We start from the raw sequence: 26825 nt of genomic DNA on the forward strand, positions 1-26825 counted from the left end.
CTTGAGCAATTTATCTGACCGCCTTAAATCTGTTATTTTTTTTAAATAATAAAATAGAGAATATGACAAACTCTCTTGAGAATAAAAATGAGAAAACATATATAGTCATCATAGTGTAGTACATAGTAAGCATTCATCAATGTTTACTATTATTATTCCTCTTATTAATAATAAAATAGTAGTTGAAGAAAATGAGAAAACAGAGCATTGAGTAACTCTTTAGAAAAAATAATTTACTATTTTTTCTTTCTATTATTAAAAAATTACATAGCTATTTAAAATCTATATATGAGACAGAATGTACTATAATGGTCAACTACTTGTTGATAAATACTTCAGGACCAACAATAACCACCATTCTCACAGTCCCCATTACAAAGTTGAAACACCTGCAATGAAAGAAATGTGAAATGGGTGGAACTGAGAAATAGCCTATATATAAAATTGTTAAATTTAACACTCAGAAAAACATTGTAGTGTCTTAGAAAATACTTGAAACAGAATTGGTAGCAAAAAAAAAAGTAGAGAACAAGGTTTCATTCATTTTGAAACAATTGGATCTTTATCACAGTTTATATGAACTGAAATTAAACTGAATCTGGATTCAATTTAAGTGCAAAAGATTATCAGAATCTAAAATTCAATTTTGCTACTATACTTTTACTGCAGTTTGAGCATACAATATTTCTATTCTGTGGATGTCTTTGGTAGTGACACCTATAGATTGTGAGAATGTTGGGCTGTTTAGCTTTTGCAAAACATAGATGTGTTTATTTCCCAATGAGTTATCACTCTGTGGAGTTGCGAATCCTCTTCTAACACCCTAGCTACAGATATGACACCCTCAAAGTCACTGCACAACCTTTTCAAACTCAACTTAAAGTATGCCAACAGTAGAACATTAATTCCTTTGGGAGGGAGACTGATGCAGAGCAGGAAAGACTTCACTGAAGTTTTTATCCTCACCACTTGTTGGCGACATATATTTATCCTTCCATCTTACTAACTTAATTTCCCTTCCTTCAGTCTGAACCCAGTCGGTTATTTCAACATATCCTTTCTAGTAATTTCAAGTCTCTCATCTCCTTAAATTCTACTGCAAATTTCTTTTTATCACATACATACTCACAATGTATAATTCCTTCAAATATACCATTAAGTCGTTGCACTCAAATGTATCTAGTTGCTCTTTCAGTAGCAAAAGATATCACCAATTTTATGATACATAAATTACTTTAAAATTATGTATCTATGGAAATGAATCACTCAGATAGTTCGCAAAGAGATCATAACTTAACAATTTCTTTGTAAAAGTAATGTGTAATATGATATACAGAGAAGATTCCTAAGGTAAGAGAGTATAAAGTGGTTTCTAAAATTATTCCTTGGCAGTTTATTACAAACTCTGCCATATTTATTTACCACAACCTCTAGCATGACACATCTACAACTTTCTAATTTAATATTATTTATTTTTTATCACTTGATTTTTAGCACCTGCCACTCAAAGAATCTTGAGGTTTCGCTAATGTGACAAATGTTTCTAACCATTATAAATATTACAGATCATTTTCCACGTAATTACCTTGTAAAATCTGTCATCTCCATCATGATCATACACATCTTCTTGGCCAGAACAATAATATCATTGCTTGTATCATCCCATATTTCAATTTCAGCATCCAGCTTACTCTTTACTTTCTTGAAATCAGCAACTTGCTCAGCAATCTTTTCCTTTTCTGCCTCAGGCAATTGAGTCATCTTGGCCTAAAACACGTGATAGTTAGATTTAAAATTATTTCACTACGTCAAAAAAGCATTTTAGGAATAATTAGTAATGACAGAATGCTCATAAATTATTTTCATTTTCATTTAAAAAGAGACATGTCATAGCTTTCTTTTTTTAAGTCATATAATCAAAACTTTTCATGTTTTATTTTCATATGAAAGATCTATTGAATTATAATTGTTGGCTCCAGAACAGCAACGTTAAATTTGAGAAAAGAAAAACAATGTATAATTTAGTATCTGATATATTTAAATCTACTTCTTAATATAGATGTTGGACTTCTCAAATTTCTAACATTTAAATTTTAAATTAATCTAAACCTAATGTAATGCATTACATATGTTAGAAAAGTATATACTTCATTTAGTTGTACTAATAGTATGCTTCAAAAGGTAGAAGTATAACAAAATTTATCTTAAAATGAGACTATGTATGCATGTATTTATATGCAGATATACAGATCCTTACATAAATACTGACTATAGATTGATAAACAGTAAAAGTATACACTTACAAGTCATATCTATATAGATAAGCATATATATACATATAATCATTCAGACATATCTGTATTTTATGCATATAAGCACATTCAGATATGTACATATATACCAACTGTTTTTGGAAAAGATTAAGAATGCCATGGGCAGAGTTTATTAAAATAAACATCCCTAATTAGCATCCTGATTTTGGGGGTGCTATTCTCCCAAGCACACTAAACTTAATGTTTTAACATAGTATCAATTCTTTAGATATGTTGTACTTTGAACAGCATGCAACTTGCATCTTCTACTTGCAATTTAGAACGAAGGATGGGAGAAAACCATCCATACTCCTAAACTACCATATTCACAACCTTAGCACCTGGAACCTATGACTTTCTGTCAAGTAGTAGTACTAGTAATAATAATAATAATAATAATAATAATAATAATAATAATAATAAATTACCTTGAAGGAAAAGTGATTTGATAATATTAATACCATACAATTTCATACAATACCATACAACAGTCTTTGCAACCATATTCTCAAAAAGGAACTCATACATATTCTAATAGTATAAGGAATACATAGGCCTGAGAGGGATTGTTTAAAAAGGATAAATCTTGTAAGCTGAATTTACTTAATGCTTATTCACATGGAATATGTGATACCTATAATGCTTATGTATTTCCAGATGTTAGTCTCCAGGACACCTATATATGAGAAAATAAGAAAAAATCCCCTCAAAAAGCTTTGAAATATTCTGGACACTGGGTTCAGAATATTAAAAATACACTTTATTGAATCAAAAGTGTATAATACCAAAAAAAACTTAAATATATGAATAAAAGAATTATAAGAATGGTCAATAAAAAATCCAACTACAAAACTATAATAAAAGAAACAATATCAAGTATCTGTTATTTATTATAAGCCTAACTTAGGGTCTAAAACAACTTGGTACCCATAAAAAAAAAATCTCAGGATTATCCATGCTTCAGTTCTAACCTACTAAAGAAAATAAACAATGAGGCTTTCTGATTTGAAGTTTCCTTTAAATTCCTTAGCATAATGTTTGATGTATAGTGAAGGTTCAATAAAGGATAGCTGTTTTCTATTCAATCTAGCTCTATTCTATTTCTACTATCGAAATATATTAACATATCTAACACATAAAATTTGCTTTTTTCTGTTATTATTTTATTTTATTTGAATAATTAAATTAAGCTATGAGACTAGGTTTTTAATTGATGAGCTATACAGATAACTCTTAGGTTCTGAAAATAGTCTGTAGTTTCCTTTCTCAAGAAATGTTGCCTATGTAATAAATTAAAAGAAGAGCAACTTTTACTGCTGCTGGCGTATGTAAATGAAGACACAGCTCACTTATGTCTGAAATCAATAGTATCCAAACACATTAAGTAAATTATAAGCTACTAACCTAGCTCAAAAATAGAAATGAATTTTCTCCATCTTGACCATTGGTTACTATCATTCTCTCCATTTTCATTAAAAAGTGTTTAAACTTTCAAACACTAATAGCTGTAGATAGATTCAGTTGGGGCCTCTTTTTACAGTCTTTATTTCAGATATAATAAATCCATGACTCTAGATCTAATAAATAATTTTGAAGTGTACACTGGTATATCATGGACAATTATTCGTTATCCTCATAAAAAAGTTAAAAGTATTCAAAAGGTGATCTGATTAAGTGTATTACTAGTTCTGTTCCTTGCAATGCCACTAATTTTCAATAGGACCTTGAGGAAGTCACTTAACCCTCCTGTCTGAGTTTCCCTAGACACAAAATAACAATAATTGTAACTACTATCCTCCTGCCATGCAGGCAACAGGGTCAATTATTGGATAACATTGAGACTGACCCGGTCATGGGCAGGAATCTCATCAATTGCACTAGATTTCCTTAATAACAACTCACATAGTGAATCACAATTGACAAATGTTTATTTCTGACAAGATAAGAGCCAAAAGTTGGGCAATAGTTTACAAAATTAAAAGTTCTAAAGAATTCTCACTCTTTCTTACAGGAGGGACAAAAACAATAAAGCATTAAATTACTGACTGAAACCTCTATTAAAGATTTTTAGCGTTCTTGTGAATGATTTATTATATGTTATCCATCAACTTCAATCAATATGAAAATTTCAAAATAGGATGTAAGAGAATACTTGATATTTAAAAATCCTGGGTGAATGTTCCTTATTGGATTATTTTGTGCAGGATAAGCAAAGAAACTGAGGCACAAAGCTTTAAGCGAGTGAGTTCAGTGGAATCTCTAACATTATTGACAGCTGGCCATACATCTCGGCTCCTGTTCAAATCTATAAAGTAGAACTCTAATATAAATAGCTATCAAAGGCTTTTTGAGTTACTGCCATTTGAACAAGATTATATTGTGTATCAGCTGATTTTGGAATCTATTGCCAAAGACAATGAAAATAGATAACATTTATATAAGCAGACACTCTTCCAGGCACGTTACATATATTTAAACTTCAATCTTCATATCAATCCTATGATGTAAATATATTGTTATCCTAATTTTATGAATTATAAAACTGAGTCTCCAAAAAGTTATTTACTTAAGATTATAGTTTTAGTATATACCATGCTTATGGATTGGTAGAATTAATATTGTTAAAATGCCCATACTACCCAAAATAATCTACAGATTTAATGCAATCCTTATCAAAATACCAATGGCATTTTTCACAGAAAAAAAAATCCTAAAATTTGTACAGAACCACAAAAGACCCCAAATAGCCAAAGCAATTTTGAGAAAGAACAAAGTTGAACGTATTACACTCCCTGATTTCAAACTAAACTATAAAGCTATTGTAATCAATACAGTATGATACTGATAAAAAAAAAAAAAGAAAAGAAAAAGAGAGACACACACACGCACAGATCAGTGGAATAGAGAACTCAACAATAAACCCAGGCTTATATGATCAATTAAACTATGACAAAGAAGGCAAGAATATGCAATGAGAAAAAGATAGCTTTTTCAAAAAATTACAGTAGGAACACTGGACAGATACATGCAAAATATGAAACTGGGCCACTTTCTTACACTATATATAAAAATAAACTCAAAATGGATTAAAGACTTACATGTAATACCTGAAACCATAAAACTCCTAGGAGAAAACAGGCAGTAAATTTTTTGACATCAGTTTAGCAATATTATTTCACATATGTCTCCTCAGGCAAGGGCAACAAAAAGAAACATAAACAAATGGGAGTTTGTCAAACTAAAAAGGAATCAACAACAAAATAAAAAGGCAACCTAGTGAATGAGAGACAACATTTGCAAATGATGGATCCATTAAGGGATTACTATCCAAAATATGTAAAGAATCCATATAACTCAACATCAAAAAAACACACTAACAATCCAATTTAAAAATGGGCAGAAGATCTAAATAGACATTTATCTAAAGAAGAGATACAGATGGCCAAGAGACTCAGGATAACATGCTTAACATTATTTATCATTAGGGAAATGCAAATCAAAACTGCAATGAGATATTACCTCACACTGGTCAGAGTGGCTATTATTAAAAGACAACAAATGACAAGTGTTGTAGAAGATGTGGAGAAAACGGACCCTTGTGTACTGTTGGTGGGATTGTAAATTGGTGGAGCTACTATGGAGAACAGCACAAAGGTTCCTCAAAGAATTAAAAATAGAACTACCATATGATCCAGCAATTTCACTTCTGCATATTTATTCAAAGAAAATGAAAATACTAATTCAAAAAGCTATATTCACCCTTACATTCTTTGCAATATATTTACAATAGCTGAGATATGAAAATAACCTAAGTAGTCATTGAGAGATGAATGGATAAAGAAGATCTGATACACACACACACACACGCACAATGGAATATTACTTAGCCATAAAAAGAATGAAATCTTGCCATTTTTGACAACATGGATAGACCTAGAGTGTATTATGTTAAGTGAAATTATTTCAGAAAAAGACAAATATGATTTTACTCATATGAGGAATCTTAAAAACATACAATTAAACAAAATAAAAGAGACTCAAATACAGAGAACAAAATAATGGTTGGTGGGGGTTATGGGCAAACAATGAAGGAGATTAAGAGATACAAACTTCTAGTTATAAAATAAATAAGTCATGGGGAAGCCTAAAGAATACAGTCAATAACATAATAAATTTGTATGATGACAGGTGATTACTAGACTTACTGTGGTGATCCTTTTCTAAGGTATATATGTATACCTGAAACTAATATAAATTATATGTCAACAAAACCTTAATAATAATAAAAGATTAGTGTTGATAAATGGTAGACCAGGGTGCAAACCCAGAAACTCTGCTGTAGAGTTTTTATTCTATCACTATGCCAACAAACATTAGCAAATTTCCCACAGTACATACAAAAATATCCACATTCTCCTTAATGGTATTTAACACCTTTTAACTTTAGACATAATTATTTTCCAAAGTATAGTCACTTTGCTTTTAGAATCTAAGTTTCCTCATCTGTAAACTAGAGACGATGTTTACCTCACAGGTAGTTTTAGATATCAAATGAATAAATGTATATGAATAATTTTTTTTTTACATTCTTAAGTGCTATTCATTGCCAGCTGTTACTTACACTAACAGATTTAGTTTTTCACTCTATGCAGTGATCCTTAGAATTCTATTCTAAAGTTATCCTTTAAAAAAAAAAAACAACGGAAGTTGTATTCTCCAGTACCCATTAGGCATTTTCAAGTGTGTATATATACATATCATTTACAGTTTTAGCTCTAAAACAAGGGTTAGCAGAATTTTTCTGTAAAGGGCAAGATAGTAAATAATTTATGCTGTGCTGGCCATACCATAACACTCTATCACATTACTCAACTCGGCTGCTGTTGTAAAGCTAGAGCCATCATAGACACTATGAAAACAAATGAGTATGGCTATATTCCAATAAACCTTTACATGAACACTGAAACTTAAATTTTATATGATTTTTCTCATGTCACAAATATTCTGATTACATGTATTCTAATTTTTTCTTCATCCATTTAAAAATCTAAAAACCATTCTTAGCTCATGGGCTGTACAAAGACAGTTAGCAGGCCAGATTTGACCTGCTGGCTATAGTTTGTCAACGCTTGCTATATCCTTTATCTTCTTGATTTTTATGTTTTTAAGTAATACTGCCTGCCATCCAGTCCTGAAATTTCATTTAAAAAAAATTCTTCCCTTTTCTTTATCGATCCCATTCTGTTAAGCACAAACTTTATCCATTTTATCTCTAAAACTTTTATCACATCCATCTTCTTCTTTGTATTCCCATTACTGCTGTATAAATTAAGGTCTTAATTTTCCATTTCGTTTTCAATCCATCTTGCTACCGCTTGATGCAATCTGAATTTGTAGAATTGTGTGATCTTTAGCTAAAAAATACTTTCCATATCTTCTTATTGAACAAAGAATACCAACTCCTCAAATACTACCATTAAATTTACCTAAAGTGGAAAATTCATATATAAAATTGCCCAAATCATAAATGTACAATTGGAACTGTCTTCACATACTGAGCAAATCCGTTTACCTAGCACCTAAACTAAGAAACAAAAAGATGACCAGCATCCCAAAAGCCTCCTATGTCTTAGTCTAGTCACTATCTCCCAAGAACAATCACTATATTGATTTCTAAAATTATAGATTTTTCATTTTTAAACCTTATAAAAATGGAATTATAGTATATATAGTCTTGTGCCTGGCTTATATTCAACATTTATATATTTAAAATATGTCTATGCTGTTGAATGGAGTTATAGTCTGCTTATTCTTCTTGCTCTAGACACATAGTATTCTATTGTGCAAATAAGTATATGCCATCTATTAATCAGTTTTTCTGTTAATGAATTTTTGAGAAGTATTCCATTTTTGACTATTATGAATAATGAATATTCTTGTACTTTTATTTTGGTGAAGATATGGGTGCATTTTTCTCAAATAGTTATCTAGTAGTAGAATTACTCAGTCACAGGGCCCACCATGACCTTTGCTTCTACCAGCCTTACAACATTATTTCTTTTTACTTAAATTCCATGCATTGTACCCTCAAATTAAATTAAGCTATTTGCTCTTGCAGGTAAATATCTTGAAATATTGCTCATTAATTACTTTGTTCAACTTCTTCCCCTTCCCCATCCTTGTTGATTCAAATTTAATCACATTTCCAAGCCAAATTCATATAATACATCCCCCTTTCTTCTCCAGCTGCATGTAATTATTTTTTTTTAAATTCTGAACATGTTTTCAGTTCTTCCCTCAAGATGTTCATGTTATTCTCTCTATTAGACTAATTATTTCTGAATGTGAATATTTTATCTCATTTACTAGAGGAAAGATCTTTGAAAGCAGAATCACTTTTCAGAATAACAGTGGTAACTACCATCTACCTATCTAACTATATGTTTATTTGTGTTTTTTGTTTGTTTCTTTCCTGCAGAATATGTTTTCTGAAAATAGGGACATACAGATAATTGATGTTTGTTTACAATTGTCAACAAAAATAGTCAAGAGATAAAGAATAGGCTTGTGAGATAAAATTATATAGCATTTATTTTACATTTTCTTTGTCACCTACATTTACATAATTTCTAGGCTTTAACCTCTACAAGGTAGAAATTAATTTCTCTAATGAATTTTCCTTGTTTACTTTCAAACTTGGATCCTCAATATTCCTCTAAGACTATATTAACAACACAAATGATCTCATCTTTTTATCTACTTTTAAATTTCATTACTACTACTTAAAATATTCATATAATTACATTACATATCTACTTAAACAGTTTCAATGATTTTCATTACCTCTTAAAACACATAAAAAAGAAAAAATTAGTATAATAGGAAAAATGTAAAAATTTTTGTCATACAGACTTTTATTCAAACTCCAATTCTGCTAAGTACTAGCTTTGTAACAAGTAGCTTAACCATCTGAACCCCCCATTTTATCATGTTAAAAGATCATAAAACTTATTAGGGGTTTTCTCACAATTAGAGTTATGTCTGTAATAATGATACCTAGAATATATTAGGGATTTAGTAAATGGTACTTATGGTTAATGTATATAAATTCCTTAGCCTGGCCTCCAAGACTTTTCACAATGTTTTAGGAAAGGACAGCTAAAAATATCCTCTTAGCTACATCATGGAGCTTAGGAAGAGACTAAGTAAAAAATCTGGAGTAAATACATTTCATAAACAATAAATCATACAGAAACATAAAGTCGTTGTAATCATTTTATTCTTAGAATCTCTAGAATACTATTTTTCAGGTAAGGAAACTGAGTCCCAGGGAACAAAATTACTTGAAAAATATTATCAAGTTGATTAGTGGCAGAATTTGGTACTTAAATCCATGTGTCACTGTTACTAGATCTCTCTTCTTACAAAATTGTTATGCTTTATTTAACTATAACTTTTTCCATGGAAATTTTATTCTTCAGTAAATCATATAACTCTTTTATTTTCCCTATCTATAAACCTGGATGGAACACAGAAATAGAATTTTACTGGTAAATAAGCCACAATTACATTTTAAAAATTTTATATTAGAAAATTCCTAATCAATTATTATTATTCATGTGGGTGAGTAACTAGAACTCAACATTCAAAATCAAAAGTGTGGTGTATGTATACTGAATAAATATTTCTAAAAGGGGAATTTTTGTTTTTACCTATGGTGTTAATCGAATTTAATAGAAGCATTTATGTATTTTTATAAGCCCAAAGGCATTTAGAAAATAATGTTTTTAATATATCAAAAATATATATAGTAGAACATTTTGCTGGAGATTTAGAAAACTTGAAGTGCTGCAGCAACATTTAACTTAATTAAGATTTGGAGAACAAATTCAGAAAAATGGTTTGTGCATTGTTATTTTAAACATATTAAGTTGCGAATTCAAATATATTACAGAGAATTTATTTAAAAGATTTCATAATATTTTAAATATATTTAGGAACTGGACTGGAATTGGACTTTGCTTTAAGGAGCGATATACATTTCTACATTTCTATGCATAGTTTCTTAAATAAAATTTACAAGTATATTACCTTTAAAAGGCTCTGAGTTTTGTCAAAAAATAACACTCTTAAAACTCCATGGGTTATACTCACAGATCCCTATCAGATGTAAAACTATCTCATAATAAAACTTTATAGGCTTCAGGGTCTGGGTCTAAACACAGAATTAGCTATTAAATCATCAAGCTTACTTGATTATCTATGTTCCAACAGTAATAATAATGGTAATTAACATTTGTTCATGCTTCACATATGCCATACATTTCATTAAACACTTTTGAAAAATTACCTCTTTTAAATAATAATATCCTAAGGTAGATATTAATATTAACATTTCACAACCATGAAAATGAAACCTTCAGGGGACATATGCATGTCTCCTATAAATAAAAAAGATCTTTTTCAATTTATTTTTCTTTTATATCATACCTATTGTTATGGTTCATTTGCAATATAGTTTATAGAACTGGAGTTAATTTAAGTCTTGAAAAAAATAGTCATATATTATTTGTGAACTCAATATGTGTCCAAGTTCTAAGAAAAAAAATAAAGACTTTAAAACACATTTGGGAGACAAGTGGAAAAATTTTAATATAGACTGGGTATTAGGCAAAATTAGTAAGCAACTATTACATTTCTTCAGTGTGATGACAATATTATGGTTATATAAGAGACTGTATATTATTTTAGGAGATGCTTGCTGAAATATTTAGGTATAAAATGTTATGATGTTGCAAATAACTCTGAAATTCTTCAGAAAAAAAAGTAAATACCGATCTGGCATTATGTTAAAACTCCTATATCTAGGTCCTTGGAATATGGATATACATTGAACTAATATTTAAAATTCTCTGTGGATTTAACATCTTAAAATAAAAAATAATTGGAAAACAAATAATATTTTCTATGTTTTTGTTCTGTGGAGGTATCAGGGATTTTATAGGCCATATAGTCTATTCTCTTATCACACAATACTATTCCATCTGTAAAACTCATGACCATTGTTGCTCAGCTTCTTCTTTTACATACATGAAGGCCCAATCCTGGGTTCTATGTGACTAAGAGAAAAAGTTGTCCATAAAAATTTTACCAGTAAAAACCAAAACAGTGAATGAGATTTGCAACCTACAAAAGTAATCCTTGCATAAGAAATAAGTATGGCTGAAGAGTCATAGGAAACAACTTCATTCAAGATCTTAGTGTGTATTATAATAATTGAAATTTAAATAAATGTGGCTATAGTATAAGTCTTCTTCTAAAAAAAAAGTTTCTTAATTCAATGGTGGTGATCTGCAGAGCCTCAATAGAGCCAGAGGAGAGAAAGAGTAATCAGGGGAATTGTTTCATATACTACATAAATGTCTAACCAATGTACTGTATATTTGAAACTAATAATAAAATAAAATTTAAAAAATAAAAACTGACATGAGTATCCCAATCCTTTTGACAAATGTGACCCTAACATGCTCATATATTTCTTACAATATATATTTTATTTATAGTGTTAACATCAAACCTTTAAAATATTTCCTCTGGTTCTTTTCTCACCAAACCAAGTGAGTATTATAATTTGTCTTCTAAAATAGACTATCTTATGTGAGTACTTTGATCTAAATGCACACACACACATACACACACATTTTAAATCTAAATGTTGCAAAGATTTAGACTAATTTAAATTCAATTCCATTGTGTTTTCTTTAGGTTATTATTCCAGGATGTTGAAATACTTTTGTTTGTTGATGCTGCCAAGACTGACAAGATAGAAATCCTCCTGTTTTGAAACTATATAACTACACGTCGCAAAGGAAAATTCAATAAGTAAATATTACAAAGGCTGTAAGAAACTCAAACAAGCTCTAGAAACTCATTTTATTCACAAGAGTGCCTTTACAATGTAACTCAGAGCCTAGTAACCTTCACTTTGCACACAATTTAAGTAAGTTTGGTTACCTGAATTCCATGCCCCAGTATAATGAAAATTGGAAGTAGACAGGAGGTATAGTGGTCTGACCCCCAGAAAGGAAAAGACTATCTATCAAAGAGGAGACAGAAAGCTCAGCTAATTGAGGGTCTTTCAATTTATGAACAAGCTCTCCTGTTCATATCAGGACATCTTCATCATATTTTTGTATTACAGCATAGTACAATTATGTTTGGTCATAATACTGACAATGATCATCTACAACATCATCACCCAGCATTTACTGATTTTCTACTGATAGTGGAGTTATATGGCACCATTCATGCTCTCAAGGAGTTTAATATTTCCCTGTGCAGAAAATATCAAATTATATTTAGAACACTTTGGTTGGTAAGTTAGGATGCTTAAAATACAATTTACAAACCAATTCCAATAGACAATATTTTTTTAAGTTTAAAAATATATATTTTAGTCTAAAATAACTTGTTCTATAGGAGTTACAGGAAGTGAAGTATTTTGCTAAATATGGTTTTTATATATCTTTGATGTTGTGATATTTAATGTTCTTTTATAATTAATTAAAATATTTTGTTAAAGATAAAATCTTGACAAGGTATATGAATAGTGTACCTAAAATAGTATACCTAAAATAGGTCTCTGTCATTTATTTTTATAGTTTCTTTTTAATTATACTTTTCTAATGAATACAATTTTATAAAATATATATATTAATGTTAACTGAATACAAATATAATTAACAGATTTTCCTCTTACTACTTTATGAGATTTTGAACACTTCGTTCTAATAACACTTTTCTTGACAAAATAATTTGAGAAATATGGTATAAAATTGCAAAAATTTATAACATTTTGTCCACATATTATGCATATATACTTATATTATTATGATTAAAAAAAGTACCATGATTAACATTCAATATAAATATGCTGAAAATACATGTCATCACCAATACATAGCAAAGAATATTTTTTAAAAAGTTATTCTCATTAGTTTATCAGTTGAATATAGCTTATGTAATCCCCAAAGAAAAGTGAACAATTATATGTAATTATATTTTCGTATAACATATAACCAATTTACCACTTGCTAGATATTCAAAAAAATAAAAACGAATTTGGAAAATCCACATATATATATTTTTTTCATGACTATATTACTGGATAATGATCCATGTTTCTGTTCATTTGTGATCTAAGTCCCACAGTTGAAGTTTTCACATATTAAAATTTTAAAAAAAAGAGTCAACTACTTATCATACATTGAGAATTTCAAATACCTTCCATAAGAGCTCTGTAAATTCTGAGATCTAATATCTCCATAGGCCACTTTTCTGCTCTACATTTCTGCCCTCACTGATCTACTACTGTCACTTGAGACTAACTTTGTATGGCTATTCCCTACTCATCCTACAGTGGTGACCTAACATATTTAAACTCTTTAAAAATTATTCATATACCTAATTTATATATGGAAAAAAAGTGAAAATGTTTAAAAGTAACATGGGAATTTTACAAATTAGGAATAGAAATAATTTAAAATTATAATCTATCTGATTTTCATCTGAGGATGTAGAAAACTGGAGAAACCATTGCTCTCACATTGAAAACGACAACAAATGTCAGAAAACCATGACTTTTTCTTTTAACCTATCAGATGTGTCAATCAAAAATTGCTCTGGATAAGTTGAACATGCAAAGAAAATTTTATTTAAGATGATTGCAGTAAGAGAGAGAGACTGAACTCAATTATACTGAAACAAAAAGTGGGAGAGTTTTTAAACACTGGGGTATGCTAGTAGAAAAGTACCAAAGGACATGAAGAAGGAGGTTGTTCAATGTGATTAGGCCATCTGTGTTTGCTAATAATGCTTATTAAAGTTAGAAGCCTACTTTCCAGAAGAGGCTATTAGATAGAGGTACTACTATCTTTTGATTATCACATTTCAGAGGGGTTACTCCCAAGTCCTTAGAAAAATAAACTGAGTTGCAAACCTGGCAAGAAGCTGAAAGAATATTGGAGTCTCAAAGAGGCAGAGAAAGAATTTATAATTGCAAATTTTCTAAAGTTAATGCTCTTCACTAAAAGGAAGTCAGTGACTAATAGGAAGAAACCAGTCTAAAGTTTAGTCAAGCTGAGGAGAACATTAAGGCCATCTTGTTCAGAAGTCACAAGGCAATCAACTAACCTGCCGTCTAGGGAGAGTAATATACCCACTGAAAGAAATGCTTTCTAATGCTTGCTTGTCTTGGGCAGATGTCATTGAACATTGGAAAGGCAAATTTAGATAAGAAATTGGAAAACTGGTTGAGCTTGGATATTGTATGATGCGAAAAGTAAGCAATTATTCAAAAAAGAACAGGGAGAACAAGTTAAAACAAAGCAGGAGCCAAACTCTAAAATCTTCCAATACCAAAGATGGAACAATTTTGTTAACAAAATAGTTAAAATCCATAGAATACAATGGATACCCAGGAGTCCATAGTGATAGAATAAATGACTGAATAAATAAATAAAGTGTGAAAAGGGACAACACTTCCTCATATTTCTAATTAATAAGTGCAGAAGAAATAAAGGACACAGAAAGTTACTGTTAGGCAAATACCACCATAATAATTGTGGCAAGATTCAGTGATGAATATTAATATTAGTAGATAAACATTTGAGAAGAAATAATATTTAAATAGTCTTAAAGCATTTCTCCTAAGATATTTATTAGTTACAAAGAAAAAAAAATAACAGTAATTTTACAATGGAGAAAGCAGCAACTACAACTAACACTTTAACCAAGTGATAAAGGTCAACATGGCCAGAATTGTGACCTATTAACATCATGTACTTCTGGATTTGATGGACCGAGGACAAATGGATTCTGTGGTATTCCCTCTGAAAATAGATAACCTTAAAATAAACAAAAGAAACCATCAGACAAATCCAAATTGAAGGTCATTCTATAAAATACCTTATCTGTATACTTTAAAATATCAAGGTTATGAAAGCCAAGGGAAGTTAACTGTCATAATCTACAGGAGACTAGAGGATGGGACAATTAAGTACAATGTTGGATCCTGGCTTTAATCTTAAAACAAAAAGAACATTAATAGAAAAACCAGCGAACTCTATAATTTAGTTAGCAGTATAATACCAATGTTCGTTTCTTAGTTTTCACAAATAGACCTTAGTTATGCAAGAAGTTAACATTAGGAGAAACTGGGTGAAGGGTATATGGGAACTCTCTGTACTATAATTTTAACTTTTCTATAATTCTAAAATCAATTCAGAATAAAAGTTAAACCAATGAAAAATATACATCTCAATCTTCAAACGTACTTCAGTAAGCATATGATGATTTATTTCTTAGTGGTCACCTTTCTTTTAGTCCCATTTTCTTACTTTGCTTCTTTCTCTACCATGTGTTCTCCCACAAGAAAATATGTTTATTGTTTAAGCAAACTTTTTAAGTACTGGCTGATATCTATTCACTAATCAGAGCTTCATTATCCATCTCTGTGAAGCTTTTTTTCCTGAAGAAAAAGTCCTCTTTTGTAAAGAAATTCTGAAACTATTAAAGTATGTTTTCCTACTTGCTAAAGATCTTTTTAATGAAGTCCAAATAAATGAGGTCAAAAATATATAAGAAATCATTATCTTAAGATTAAAGTGCTAACCAAAGTGAATAGAAATGTTTACTTATAAACTGAGAAGCGGTAAACGTCTATGTAGTTTAGGATAACATCATTTCTTAAAGAAAATCTTCATCACATTTTAAAGCCAGAATGCCATCATTAAATGACAAGCAACTTGTGATTTAGGATGCTTAAATGGGTTTCATATCACAATAAAATAGGATGTAGTCTAGAGTGTTCCTGGTAAGAGGAACAACCTTATAATTAAAAAATAAAATGAGACAGTTTATAAAATTCAGTTTCAAAGGCACATTTTAATTTTATGCATTTATTATCTATCTATCTACTTATATACTTATTTGTATATTTACTTATTTAAGATGATGGATAACAATTTCTCTACAAGAGTAAGGCAGCTGGACAAACCAACCTGTGCTACTCTTTCCTAAATTTACTTGTCCCTTGTGTATTTTTTCTTAATTACCACTGCCACCATACCCTTGGTTTCAGTTGAGAGGCAGAGGGCCTCCACATACTTCATACCTAACATCTTGCTTGCGTGGACAAATACAATTTTTAACTATCTATGCCAGCTAACATAGGAAAACATTAGACAAAATGTTAGCGATTAAAAATGTCAGGCAGATGCAGAATAATATGGTCTTAATAAAGAGACATCTAAAATCTGGCTCATTATTCCACCCTAGTTATTGCTCACCCTCTATACTGTGGAAACTATTTTAATATCCATTACTGGCCACCCTGGCACCTCTGTGGACATTGCAGTGTCCTATATAACTGTAGACGACCAAGTCTCAGAAAAAAGGATTTTTCTACTCTAGTTCCCTAAGCACCCACTTCTTCAATAATTAATTGATGTTAGAAATGGTAGTGAATCGTCAAAAGAGTCCAAATGTATTTTCAAAATGTAGCCTTACAAGCTCCAAAAGTGTGCCCAATCCAAATGTTACATAAAACACTATGAAATATCAGAGTATTCCCACAAGAATGAAACGTCCATTAGAGTGAAATTAATTTTAGATCTTGAAGTCTGCGATGCTTTAAAATTTACCAGAAACTGAATATGCTTTTTAGAATTCTAGATTACCTATAAAACACACACACATACTTATTAAGTAGATGTTTCCCAAAATAAACATATTTATCAATAATATAATATATAGGTATATTAAATAATATATAATTTTCTCAATAGAATTTTTGAATTAAGAAAAAAGATGATTTTTAGAAAAAATTTTGATGAGTGGACTATGTTTTATATATATGTACACTGCATATTTTTATTTTCTCTAAGCTTCCTTAAACTAAAGATTAATTTAATAAATCTCCAAGTAAATTATAAACTGTTTCCCTAGAGATAAAATCTTATACTTAATAAACAAAATGGGACAATTTATAAAATGCTCATTTCAAAGGCACATTTCAATTTTATGTATTTATTATCTACCTACTTAGGCACATATCAATTTCGTGTATTTACTTATTTAATATAATGTGTAAGAATCCAATCAAACTTCCTTGGGATCTTAGAGGACAGAACACTGGGACACTAATTAGAAACTGGTCCCCAAGACTTTCTGGACTCTCCTGACAAGATAAGAATCATCAGGTATTCTTTTAGCAGGAAGTGATAAAGCACCAGAAAGATGCCATTCATAAGAATTTACAAAGTGAGGCCGTATGTGAAAAATCAAGAATGGAAGAACTTACAAAAAAATCCCTTCAAACTAGTTCGTCTTTCGAAGATTGAGCCTTATACAATTTCAAAAGAGCATACAAACAATGAGTTTAAAAAGATTTGCCAAACAAGAATGAAATGAGATCTTTATTTCAAAACTTTAAGGCTGTATTTTTATTCAGTATTATTAACAAAAAGATAATGTTAATGAGAAATAAATCATTTGAGAAAATAAATGTGGTAGGGGCAGATGGACAGGAGGGAAAATGTGACATGATGCAGAAAGCACAGAGGTAAATAACTCATTAACCTGCTGGCCTACTTTGAGCAGGTCATTTTAGTCTCAGCATGAATTTTCCATGTAAGAAACTGAGAATTGGTGTCTGTTGGTATAACTTAATCATTTGCCATCCAATCACTTGGATCACAGCAATTCTCAAGTACAGTTTAAATGCACCTGTAATAGATTACAGCTTGTCTGTGTAATAATAATGTAGTATTTTAAATAATTTGCTTTCTTACTTATAACATTATTGTTTGCATTTCTTGTTTATTTTTTTTTTAAACTTTATGATTGGTGGGGGGAAAAAGCAAAGAGACTATGAAAGAGTATTCTCAGAGAGTCACAATGTTGGTGTTTTCTAACAATTCAGTTACTAAAGAAGGTAAGTTTAAGTGCTAAAAATAGCTAGTTCATTTTTATATTTATGCATATAATTACATTTTAGTATTTATAATTTTCTAAACAAATACTACAAGGCTTGACATATCTACTTTCTGTATTACACTGTCAGATCTCAGTTAAAGGACTCCTCTCTATACGCAATGCAGGTAATTCAATTCCTTTTTTCTTAGTGTAGTTTCAAAAAAATTATTTTACGTGGGTATTTAAACTAAAATCTGGTACAACTGCTGCCTGAGATTTGAAACAAGTAAAACTCCTTTGCTGCTATGAAAAGGAAAACACAGGTTTAGCAGAAACACCTATCCCACATCAGCAGCACTAAGGATATAGTAAATGTGTATAACGTAAATCCATATGGTCAGAGCACACACCAAAATTAAATATACAAAACATAATTTTTCTTGTCTTCTGAATGTGAATTTGGAGAGGAAAACATCTGGATTAGAAGAGCACTTAGTAGCATACAAGGCTTTTCCAAGTAAAATTCCATTCAAGAACTAGAAATGAGATTCTCTGCTCAAGAAGTAGCATCTGACACATGAGTCTAACTTAGCACTGAGACAGGATATAGATGAAGCTGTGCCTATAGATGAGCACAAACAGATAATAAAATTAAAGCCTCAATGAGTTAAGCTTTCAAAGCTAAAACTCTAGGGTGTTTTAAGAACCTCTTAGAAAGATATATACCATTTCGACTGCAGCCTCAATACAAACAGCTTGCAAACAAACAAAATCTATAGTAATTAGAAACATTTTCAAAGTAAAAGATGAGCTACAATGTTTTTTGCAAAGGTACTCAAGTATGGGTATGCACAAATCTGTAAAATTTTTTAAAAAGTAGGTAAAATCATAAGTCACAAATGATTCTATTTCATCAAGTAAGGCCATAAAACACACACACACACACACACATGCATACACACACATATTCAAAACAATAAACAAAAGGTGACAGAGAGAAAAAAACTTTATCACAAAAAAAACCCTTGCTATCATTTTATATAAAAAGTTATTTTAGCATAAAATAATTAGGAAAAAAATAATCAAAAAACACAAACTTTCCCAGGAATGGCTGGTATTATGGTTGGTTTTACCTTTATCCTACCTTGTAAGTCCCACCTCATTGACATTTGTCAATCTCTTGGGACATTTTTGGTTGTCACAAATGGGGAGAGGGTGCTACCACATCAAAACTGGATAGAGGCCAGAGATGCTGGTAAACATTGTACAATGCACAGGCCAGCTCCCCACAACAAAATATGATCCAACTAAAAATGTCAATCATGGAGTAATTGAGAAGCCCTGCCTTCCGCTAATGTTCTGGCCAACTGTCTGTGGACATTGGCTCCTACTAATCTTGATGTGCTGGTCAAATTGTGGAGCCAGTGATATCTGCTGGGCTCGTTTGTCCTTTTACTTATATTTTGTTTTCAATCATTCTTAATAATAATTTAGCAATAGAACTGAAATGGTGGCATTCTACTCTACCAATTAGGACCAGACTAAAAAATTGGTCATTAAACTGCAGTTCTAACACTTTGACATTGATCTCATTTGCTTAATACTTAGTTTGTATCTGCACTTCAACACATTGTAGTTGATCAGAAGGTACTGCTCTTTATTATTGGAAGGAAGAGGATATTTCACCAGTTTCAGCTGAGAATCAGTAGCCTCCATCAAAAGATAGAAAACAGAAATGTCTTCTTACACCAGGCTTTAAAACGCATGCCTAATTATTCAGTAAAAGTGTATATACTTTTATTAATATAACTTCTTAAAGATTAGGCAAATGGAATATACTCATAACCATAGTTTTCTCTAGTTAGTAAAAGTATAGGTATTTTTAAAAATTTAATTGGACAATATGGGTGCATAAAATTACGCATAAGCTTTAAATAGTACGATGGACTTCTTTTTGTCTCAGTACTATAATACATAGTGCTTATGTATTTATAAAATACAGTTTTATACATCAAAGATTTTGAAAGTGATATTTTAGTGGCTATTCTTGACTACATGTATATTAATTATTTCTACAAATTATATTATAAAAATGGAATCACGCCATATATATCTTTCTGTTATTTCATATTATTTTAACATCTTAATAATACAAAGTATTTCAATAAAGAGAAAGCACTTTTATAAAGGCTTTCAATGCATAATTTCCAATATATGTTCAGAAAGTTTACCCTAATTAATATCCCCACAAAGAGTGCATAAGTGCTCGTTTTCCAAAATATTCTTTCTGACAATGGATATCTTTTTTCCTATTATTTTTGCAAATATGATAAGGACAGTGTTTCATTGCTGTTTTTCTTTGCATATCTTTAATCTTTGGTGAGATGGAACAACTATTTATGTGGTCATTATAAATGTGCATGTATTCCTTTTAAACATCTTGTCAGGTCCTATGTTCATTTTTCTATTGGTGGTGAGGGATAGGGAGTGGGGAAGGTAGGGCCACTTTCTCTTACTAATTAATGATAATCTTTTTTTTCTATATGAAAGTTATTTCTTATAAAAATTTATTATCTCCCCAAATTGATATTTGTCATTTAACAATTTTTCAGGGTTGATTTTGTGTTTTGTTTTAGTTTCTTTTCTTTTGTGTTCTCAAGAGTAAAGTTTACCTCCTTTTTCCTTTGTTTTTCTGTCTTTGGTATCATAATCAGAAAGTCTTTTATCATTCCAAGATCACAAAAATAATATTTATATTTATTCATTTTTTCTAGTACAGATTGTGTTAGTGATATTCTTCAGATCACTGCATACCTCTTGGTAAACAAAAGGCTCTCCCTACCCCAAGATAATTTCTTTTTCCTCTTCCATCCTTTCCTTCCTTCCTTCCTTCCTTCCTTCTTCCTTCCTTCCTTCCTTCCTTCCTTCCTTCCTTCCTTGCCTCCTTCCTTTCATTCCCATTCATTTTATCACCATTCTTTGTGCCTATTTATTTCATCCCTTCAAATTTAAGGCATAAACTGTGTTTTTTCTTTAACCTGCTCTGGTTCACCTTGACTTGGAGGGTTCATACTTAATTCACTGCATAACACATGACTCTCTTATGATCTGTCATTATTGAATTTTACAAACACTATAGTTTAATAAAACTTACCAATTCTGTTTCTTTCACTACACTGGATCATTTTATACATTCTTTCCAATTATAATACCTCAAGGTAGATATTATCTGAATCGAAATATAAAGAATCAGAATCTCAGAGAAATAATAAATAACCAAGGCTATATGTACCAGTACATATAGAAACTAAGAAAATGAGCCAAGATTCACCTCAGAAATAGAGACTCTAAAGCCAGGGCTCTTTTGTTTACCTCTAGGCACACCTTATAAAAACAAAAGCAAACAGAACCAAGGGGATCCTGCATATTTTCACAAACTATACTTTGCAAATAAAATCCCTTTTCCTCATCACACCATTTATATACTTTTAAGAAGTTTTAGCAACAGTAGTTCCTAATTTCATCATTTCACAGAACTACACTAATTTAACACTACACTCATGGCTATACAGTTGCAAGCAAATGGATGTGGGCCCAGGTATATAATAGCTTTGATTCTGCTTCTATACAGCTCAATTTCAAAATATAGATTCTGCCATTTTGAATGAGATTTTGAGGGCAAAAGTTCACTTCAGTTCTAGTTTCCCATAAATCTAGAATTTTTTTGTCAGGAGTATAGAGACAGGTTTTATTCAAACTGTTCCATCTAGAGCTGGACTGCAGGAAGGGTGGCTGTGTTGTGCAGTGGGAAGAGCAAGAGCACAGGCAGGTCCTTGATGCAGGCACACCTGGGTTCAGCCTCTGGTCTGTCGCTTCGCACAGTATATTATTGGGTACTTACATAACTTCTCTCTATCTCTTTTTTTTATAATCTGAAGCGAGGGTAGTAATATTTGCCTCAAAGGGTGGTTTTGAAGAATATTTAATAAACTTAAAATATCTAATACATATTAAGAATTAAGTAAATAATCATTACGTTTGTTTTTGACGGTATTGTCAGAGCAGACAACTGTGATATGCCTATGGCATTTTTATATATTTTACAGATAAAGGGCATAATTTGAAAATAAATTTGAAAAATATTTTTAAACCAGGAGGATATTTTCTTGTCACATTGACTCCTCCGTGGAAGGCTGTACTTATTCCAACTTCCCTAAAAGTAAATTTCAGGTACCAACTCTATGATACTGGTTGCCTAAGAGTCACATTTGTCTAATTTCAGGTATACTAATTCTTCTTAAAAAGAGATGTGCTTATTCAAAAGTGCATATCTATGAAAGAGGAATACACACTATTTTAGTACAATAAGACATTGAAGGAAATAAAAAATTGGCATTATTAACTTCGATTTTAGTAATATCTAAAATTTTAAAGGTCCATCAGAAAGCCAGTAAAGGGTAAATATGTCTTACTGCTAATTTTAGAGAATTTTTCTGCCTTTAAAGTTCTAACTTTTAAGTCATTAAAACCATAAAGCACTATGTTGCTACCTAGGTTTTCTACTCTCTCCTGCAATCAGGACTTTGCTTGTAGAAGGATTTGGACCTCTTATCTGTAGTTAAGCCTAAGAGAGAGGAGAGAAAACTAAAGTAGCTCTGTCACTTTTTATTTCAAAGATGGGCTGTTGACAGTTGGAGCACAGAGAGCTCAAAACCTTCTAAATTGTTGCTTCAGAAATGCCTAGTTTACACTTTACATAAAAATTCCTTGGACTGATGAGGAATATGTTTAGTGTCTCATCATGTCTACACAGCCAGGACAGAGAATTGCTATGTATTTTTAAGTCATAGACTTTTAGAACCTACTCAAAAATGTGCTTGCCTTTATTAGTGTGAAAGGTGAATATTTTATTAGCCAAATGATATTTTCACATTTCTATTCTGCTAACTACATATTCCTTGTACACATTTCAATTGTTACATCTTAGATTTCAAGCTCCAAGTGACCAGGACCATGAATTATCCAAGCAAGTGCCTCCTAAGCATTTCTTGAGTTGAGATGACTCTTAACCATACCTGGCAACAGTCTGGCATTGATTTTCTGTGATACTCTATTTTGTGTGTTTGTCTGAACATCCAACATACCCAATATTTCCTTATAACCTGATATTGCTCTTATAACCTTCTATCCAAGGAAACAACATAGAGTTCCTTTTATTTTCAGCTGCAGCTTAAAACTAGACCAGGGCAGGCACCTGACTCAAGGACCACTCAACCACAAATTAACCAGAAACTCATGATCAGACCCCTTGCAAAGCACTTTGGTCATCGGAGGAAATTTATTCAGGATGGCCAATCAGACTGGCTCTCTTAACAATCTGTTCTGGAAAATTTGAAGAGGACTAATCAAGAGGGTGAATGTTTCCAACCTGCATACTTAGCAGAGATGTCATAAATGTGAATCCATTCAACAAATGCCACTGATGAAGACAATGATAGTGGTGTTGGTGGTGATGATCATCAGGATGATGGTCAATTAAGTCTGACCACTTAACTGTGAATCATTTCTTACAAATATTAACCCATAAGCTTCACAACAACCCTTTGATGTGAGTAGCGACAGTTTAAAAACAAGCAAACTGAGACATAGAGAAGTTAAGTAACTTGCAGAACGTCAACAGCTATAAGTGGCAGAGTCAGGACTGACTTGGGAGCCTGGCTCCAGAAATTGTGCACGTTTTTTTGTTTGTTTGTTTGTTTGTTTGTTTGTTTAATTATCTTAGAATCAGAAAGGAGTAGACATGTCTGGGATGACATTTCTAAAGAGCTCTGGTTTTTACAAGTGCATGAGGTTTATAGAGCCGATGACTCCACATTGAGAGAAATGTCTACGTTCTCTGTCCATTCATATTCACACAGGATTTTAACAAAGTCTTAGATACATATAGTGTCACAACATGTACAGCTCATTATGAGAAATATGTGTTCATAATTCTAAAAAATAAACGTCAGTTAATAATCATTCACTGATTAAAAATATGCAGTGAAAATGCCTAGATTTAGATTGTGGTACTTTTAGTGTGCAAAGATAATTTTTAGAATATCGGGAGATTATTTAAAGCAAGATTTTCTTTTGAGTATTTTCTTTTACTACCTTAACTATTACTTCACATACATTGTCTTTAATAGGAAAAGAAGAAGCACATATTTCATATTTCACTAGGAATTAATAATTCAAAACTATTTAATGTATAGGTTAAAATTTCAGAATTAAAATAAATAGTACTTTTTCAATGACAATTCAGAGAATAGGCAAAAGGCCAGCACTTGGTAGCCAGATACCTATCACAAACTCCTCAAACTCAAAAAGGCAAATGATTAACCTAAACAACTTAGCCTCAGAAAATTTTTCCAGTAACTAACATATGTGTCATTATTTATTAAGATACTATTTGAAAAATAAGAATTATCCTATTTATTTTGTATACAAATTATATATTGATTGGATACAAATGCTGGATCTTAAATAAGAATTATCCTATTTATTTTGTATACAAATTATATATTGATTGGATACAAATGCTGGATCTTAAAGAACTCTCCTGATACAAAATTTTCTGCATATATTCCTTTTCCCAAAGCATATCTATGGGCAGTCAATATCACATTCATTTACTCATTCAATAAATATTTATAACATATTTACTATGTGCCCAGCACTGTTTTTAAGTATAGAGACTACAGAATGGGGAAAAAAGATTAAAATTATTGCCTTCATTATTTTTACTATACAGTAGATAAACAAACAAGTAAACATCTAATATGTCAGACAGTGAAAGGAAGTACTATGGAGAAAAATAAAGGAGAGAGGGGAAGAGGTTTATCTGGGGGTTGGGAATGGAGTTGCATCTTTAAGGAGGGTAGTTAGTAGTGGCCTTCCCAAAAAGGGGATAATTAAATGAGCAAGTGTGTCAGAAAAAAAGATTTGGGGAGGATGAGGTCTGAAAGTAGAGGGAAACATCAATTTCTTTGAAGAAAAAAGTGGTTACCACATAATGTATGATAGTCTTAGCTTATAAAACTGACAAGAAGCATTTAAACATGTTTATCTCTTAAAGAGGTAAAGAAAGAATTTACAATTATAAGTTATGTCAAGTACACACTTCAAGAAAAGGGATATTGGGCCTAGAATCTATAAATTTAGAACCTCAGAAAATTGTAATATAAAGCTATGAATGTAAGATAGCTTCCAGTCTAGTTTGTAAATTTCAAATCTGCCTACCTGACATCCTCATTTGGTTGTCTAATAGACTTTTTAGATACATCTAAAATTAATTTTTGATCTGCCTCAAATAGATCTCCAATCTATTTAATTCAGTTTCCCTCATGACATTTATATCATGTCAATATAAATGGCAAATCCACATTCCCATTCCTCAAGCCAAAAACCTTGAGTTGTCCTCGATGACTTCCTCTCTCTCATACTCGATATCTAATTCTTCAGCAAATTCAGTTTACTCACACATCATCATACATGCTTAGCCAGCAAATTTCAACCTCTCCATTTCTGCTCAACTTGACTAAACTTTAGACAGGCTTCTTCCTGACTCTAGGCCCCAATATCCCTTTTCTAGAAGTGTGTACTTGACATAACTTATAATTGTAAATTCTTTCTTTGCCCCTTAAGAGATAAATATGTCTAAATGCTTCTTGTCATCTTTCCCAAGGACCAGGAGTCATCCCTTTGAAATAATCATCAAAGAAGATAGAGCCCCTAGCTCTCCTATCTCTGTGAGAGAGTGCAAGCCCAACTTTAGAGGGCACTTTGCTCCAAATTGTAAAATTATCCCTAGTCGTAAAGACAGACAAAGTTTATCTCCTTTAGGTAAAGCTAATTAGCAAACACAGATGGCCTATGATCCCCTATACCCCATCTCTGAAAAAGCTTCTGTCCTTTGCTTTAGCAGAGCTGAACATAGACTGAGCTCTGGTCTCTCTCTTTCTTTTTAATTATTTAGTATTATTATTAAAAATTAATAGCCTTGAATAAAGTTTTCCTTTTCTGTTTAACTTTGTCCAGGGCAATTTTTCTTTGACAGTAGTAATAGTGGAAGTGGTGAAAAAAATAGACAAGTTCAGAAAACCTTTAGAAGATTGTAAAACAGAATATGTTGTAAAATTAGCAGTGGGAAGCACTCAAAAATTATTCTTGGTTTCAGATTTGTGCAACTGAATGTATAGAAGTGCCAGAAGAAATATAGATCTGTGGTTTTAAGATGATGCATTTAGGCTTTGAAAAAGTGAGTGCCATAGGTGTCTGTGAGTCATCTGAGGAGAGGAAACTTACAAGCCTGTCAATATATGGAGCCAGGGTTCAGGAGACCAGATTTGCTTATATAATTTTTGAAGTCTTATGGCTGTATGAAAATATATAGGAAAAGTATAAAGAATTAAAGGATATAGGGTTTAGATCAGAATTCTATTGAACTCTAATACTTGAGAAGTAGACAAAGAGGAAACCAACCATGAAGCACTGACA

At 31.1% G+C, this 26825-nt stretch overlaps 1 protein-coding gene across 1 annotated transcript in view; it reads right to left on the bottom strand.

The window, feature by feature from the left end:
• The window catches only part of CTNNA3 (catenin alpha 3), a 1416183-nt gene that overhangs the window by 118745 nt on the left and 1270613 nt on the right, over positions 1-26825 (bottom strand). Inside the window, exon 16 of the mRNA XM_039871928.1 lies at positions 1586-1767. Within this exon, the coding sequence (XP_039727862.1) occupies positions 1586-1767 (182 nt within the window). The remainder of the gene's footprint in view (positions 1-1585; positions 1768-26825) is intronic.

Source organism: Pteropus medius, unplaced genomic scaffold, assembly GCF_902729225.1.
Source record: "Pteropus medius unplaced genomic scaffold, Ma_sr-lr_union100, whole genome shotgun sequence".
NCBI classification, from domain to species: Eukaryota; Metazoa; Chordata; class Mammalia; order Chiroptera; family Pteropodidae; genus Pteropus; species Pteropus medius.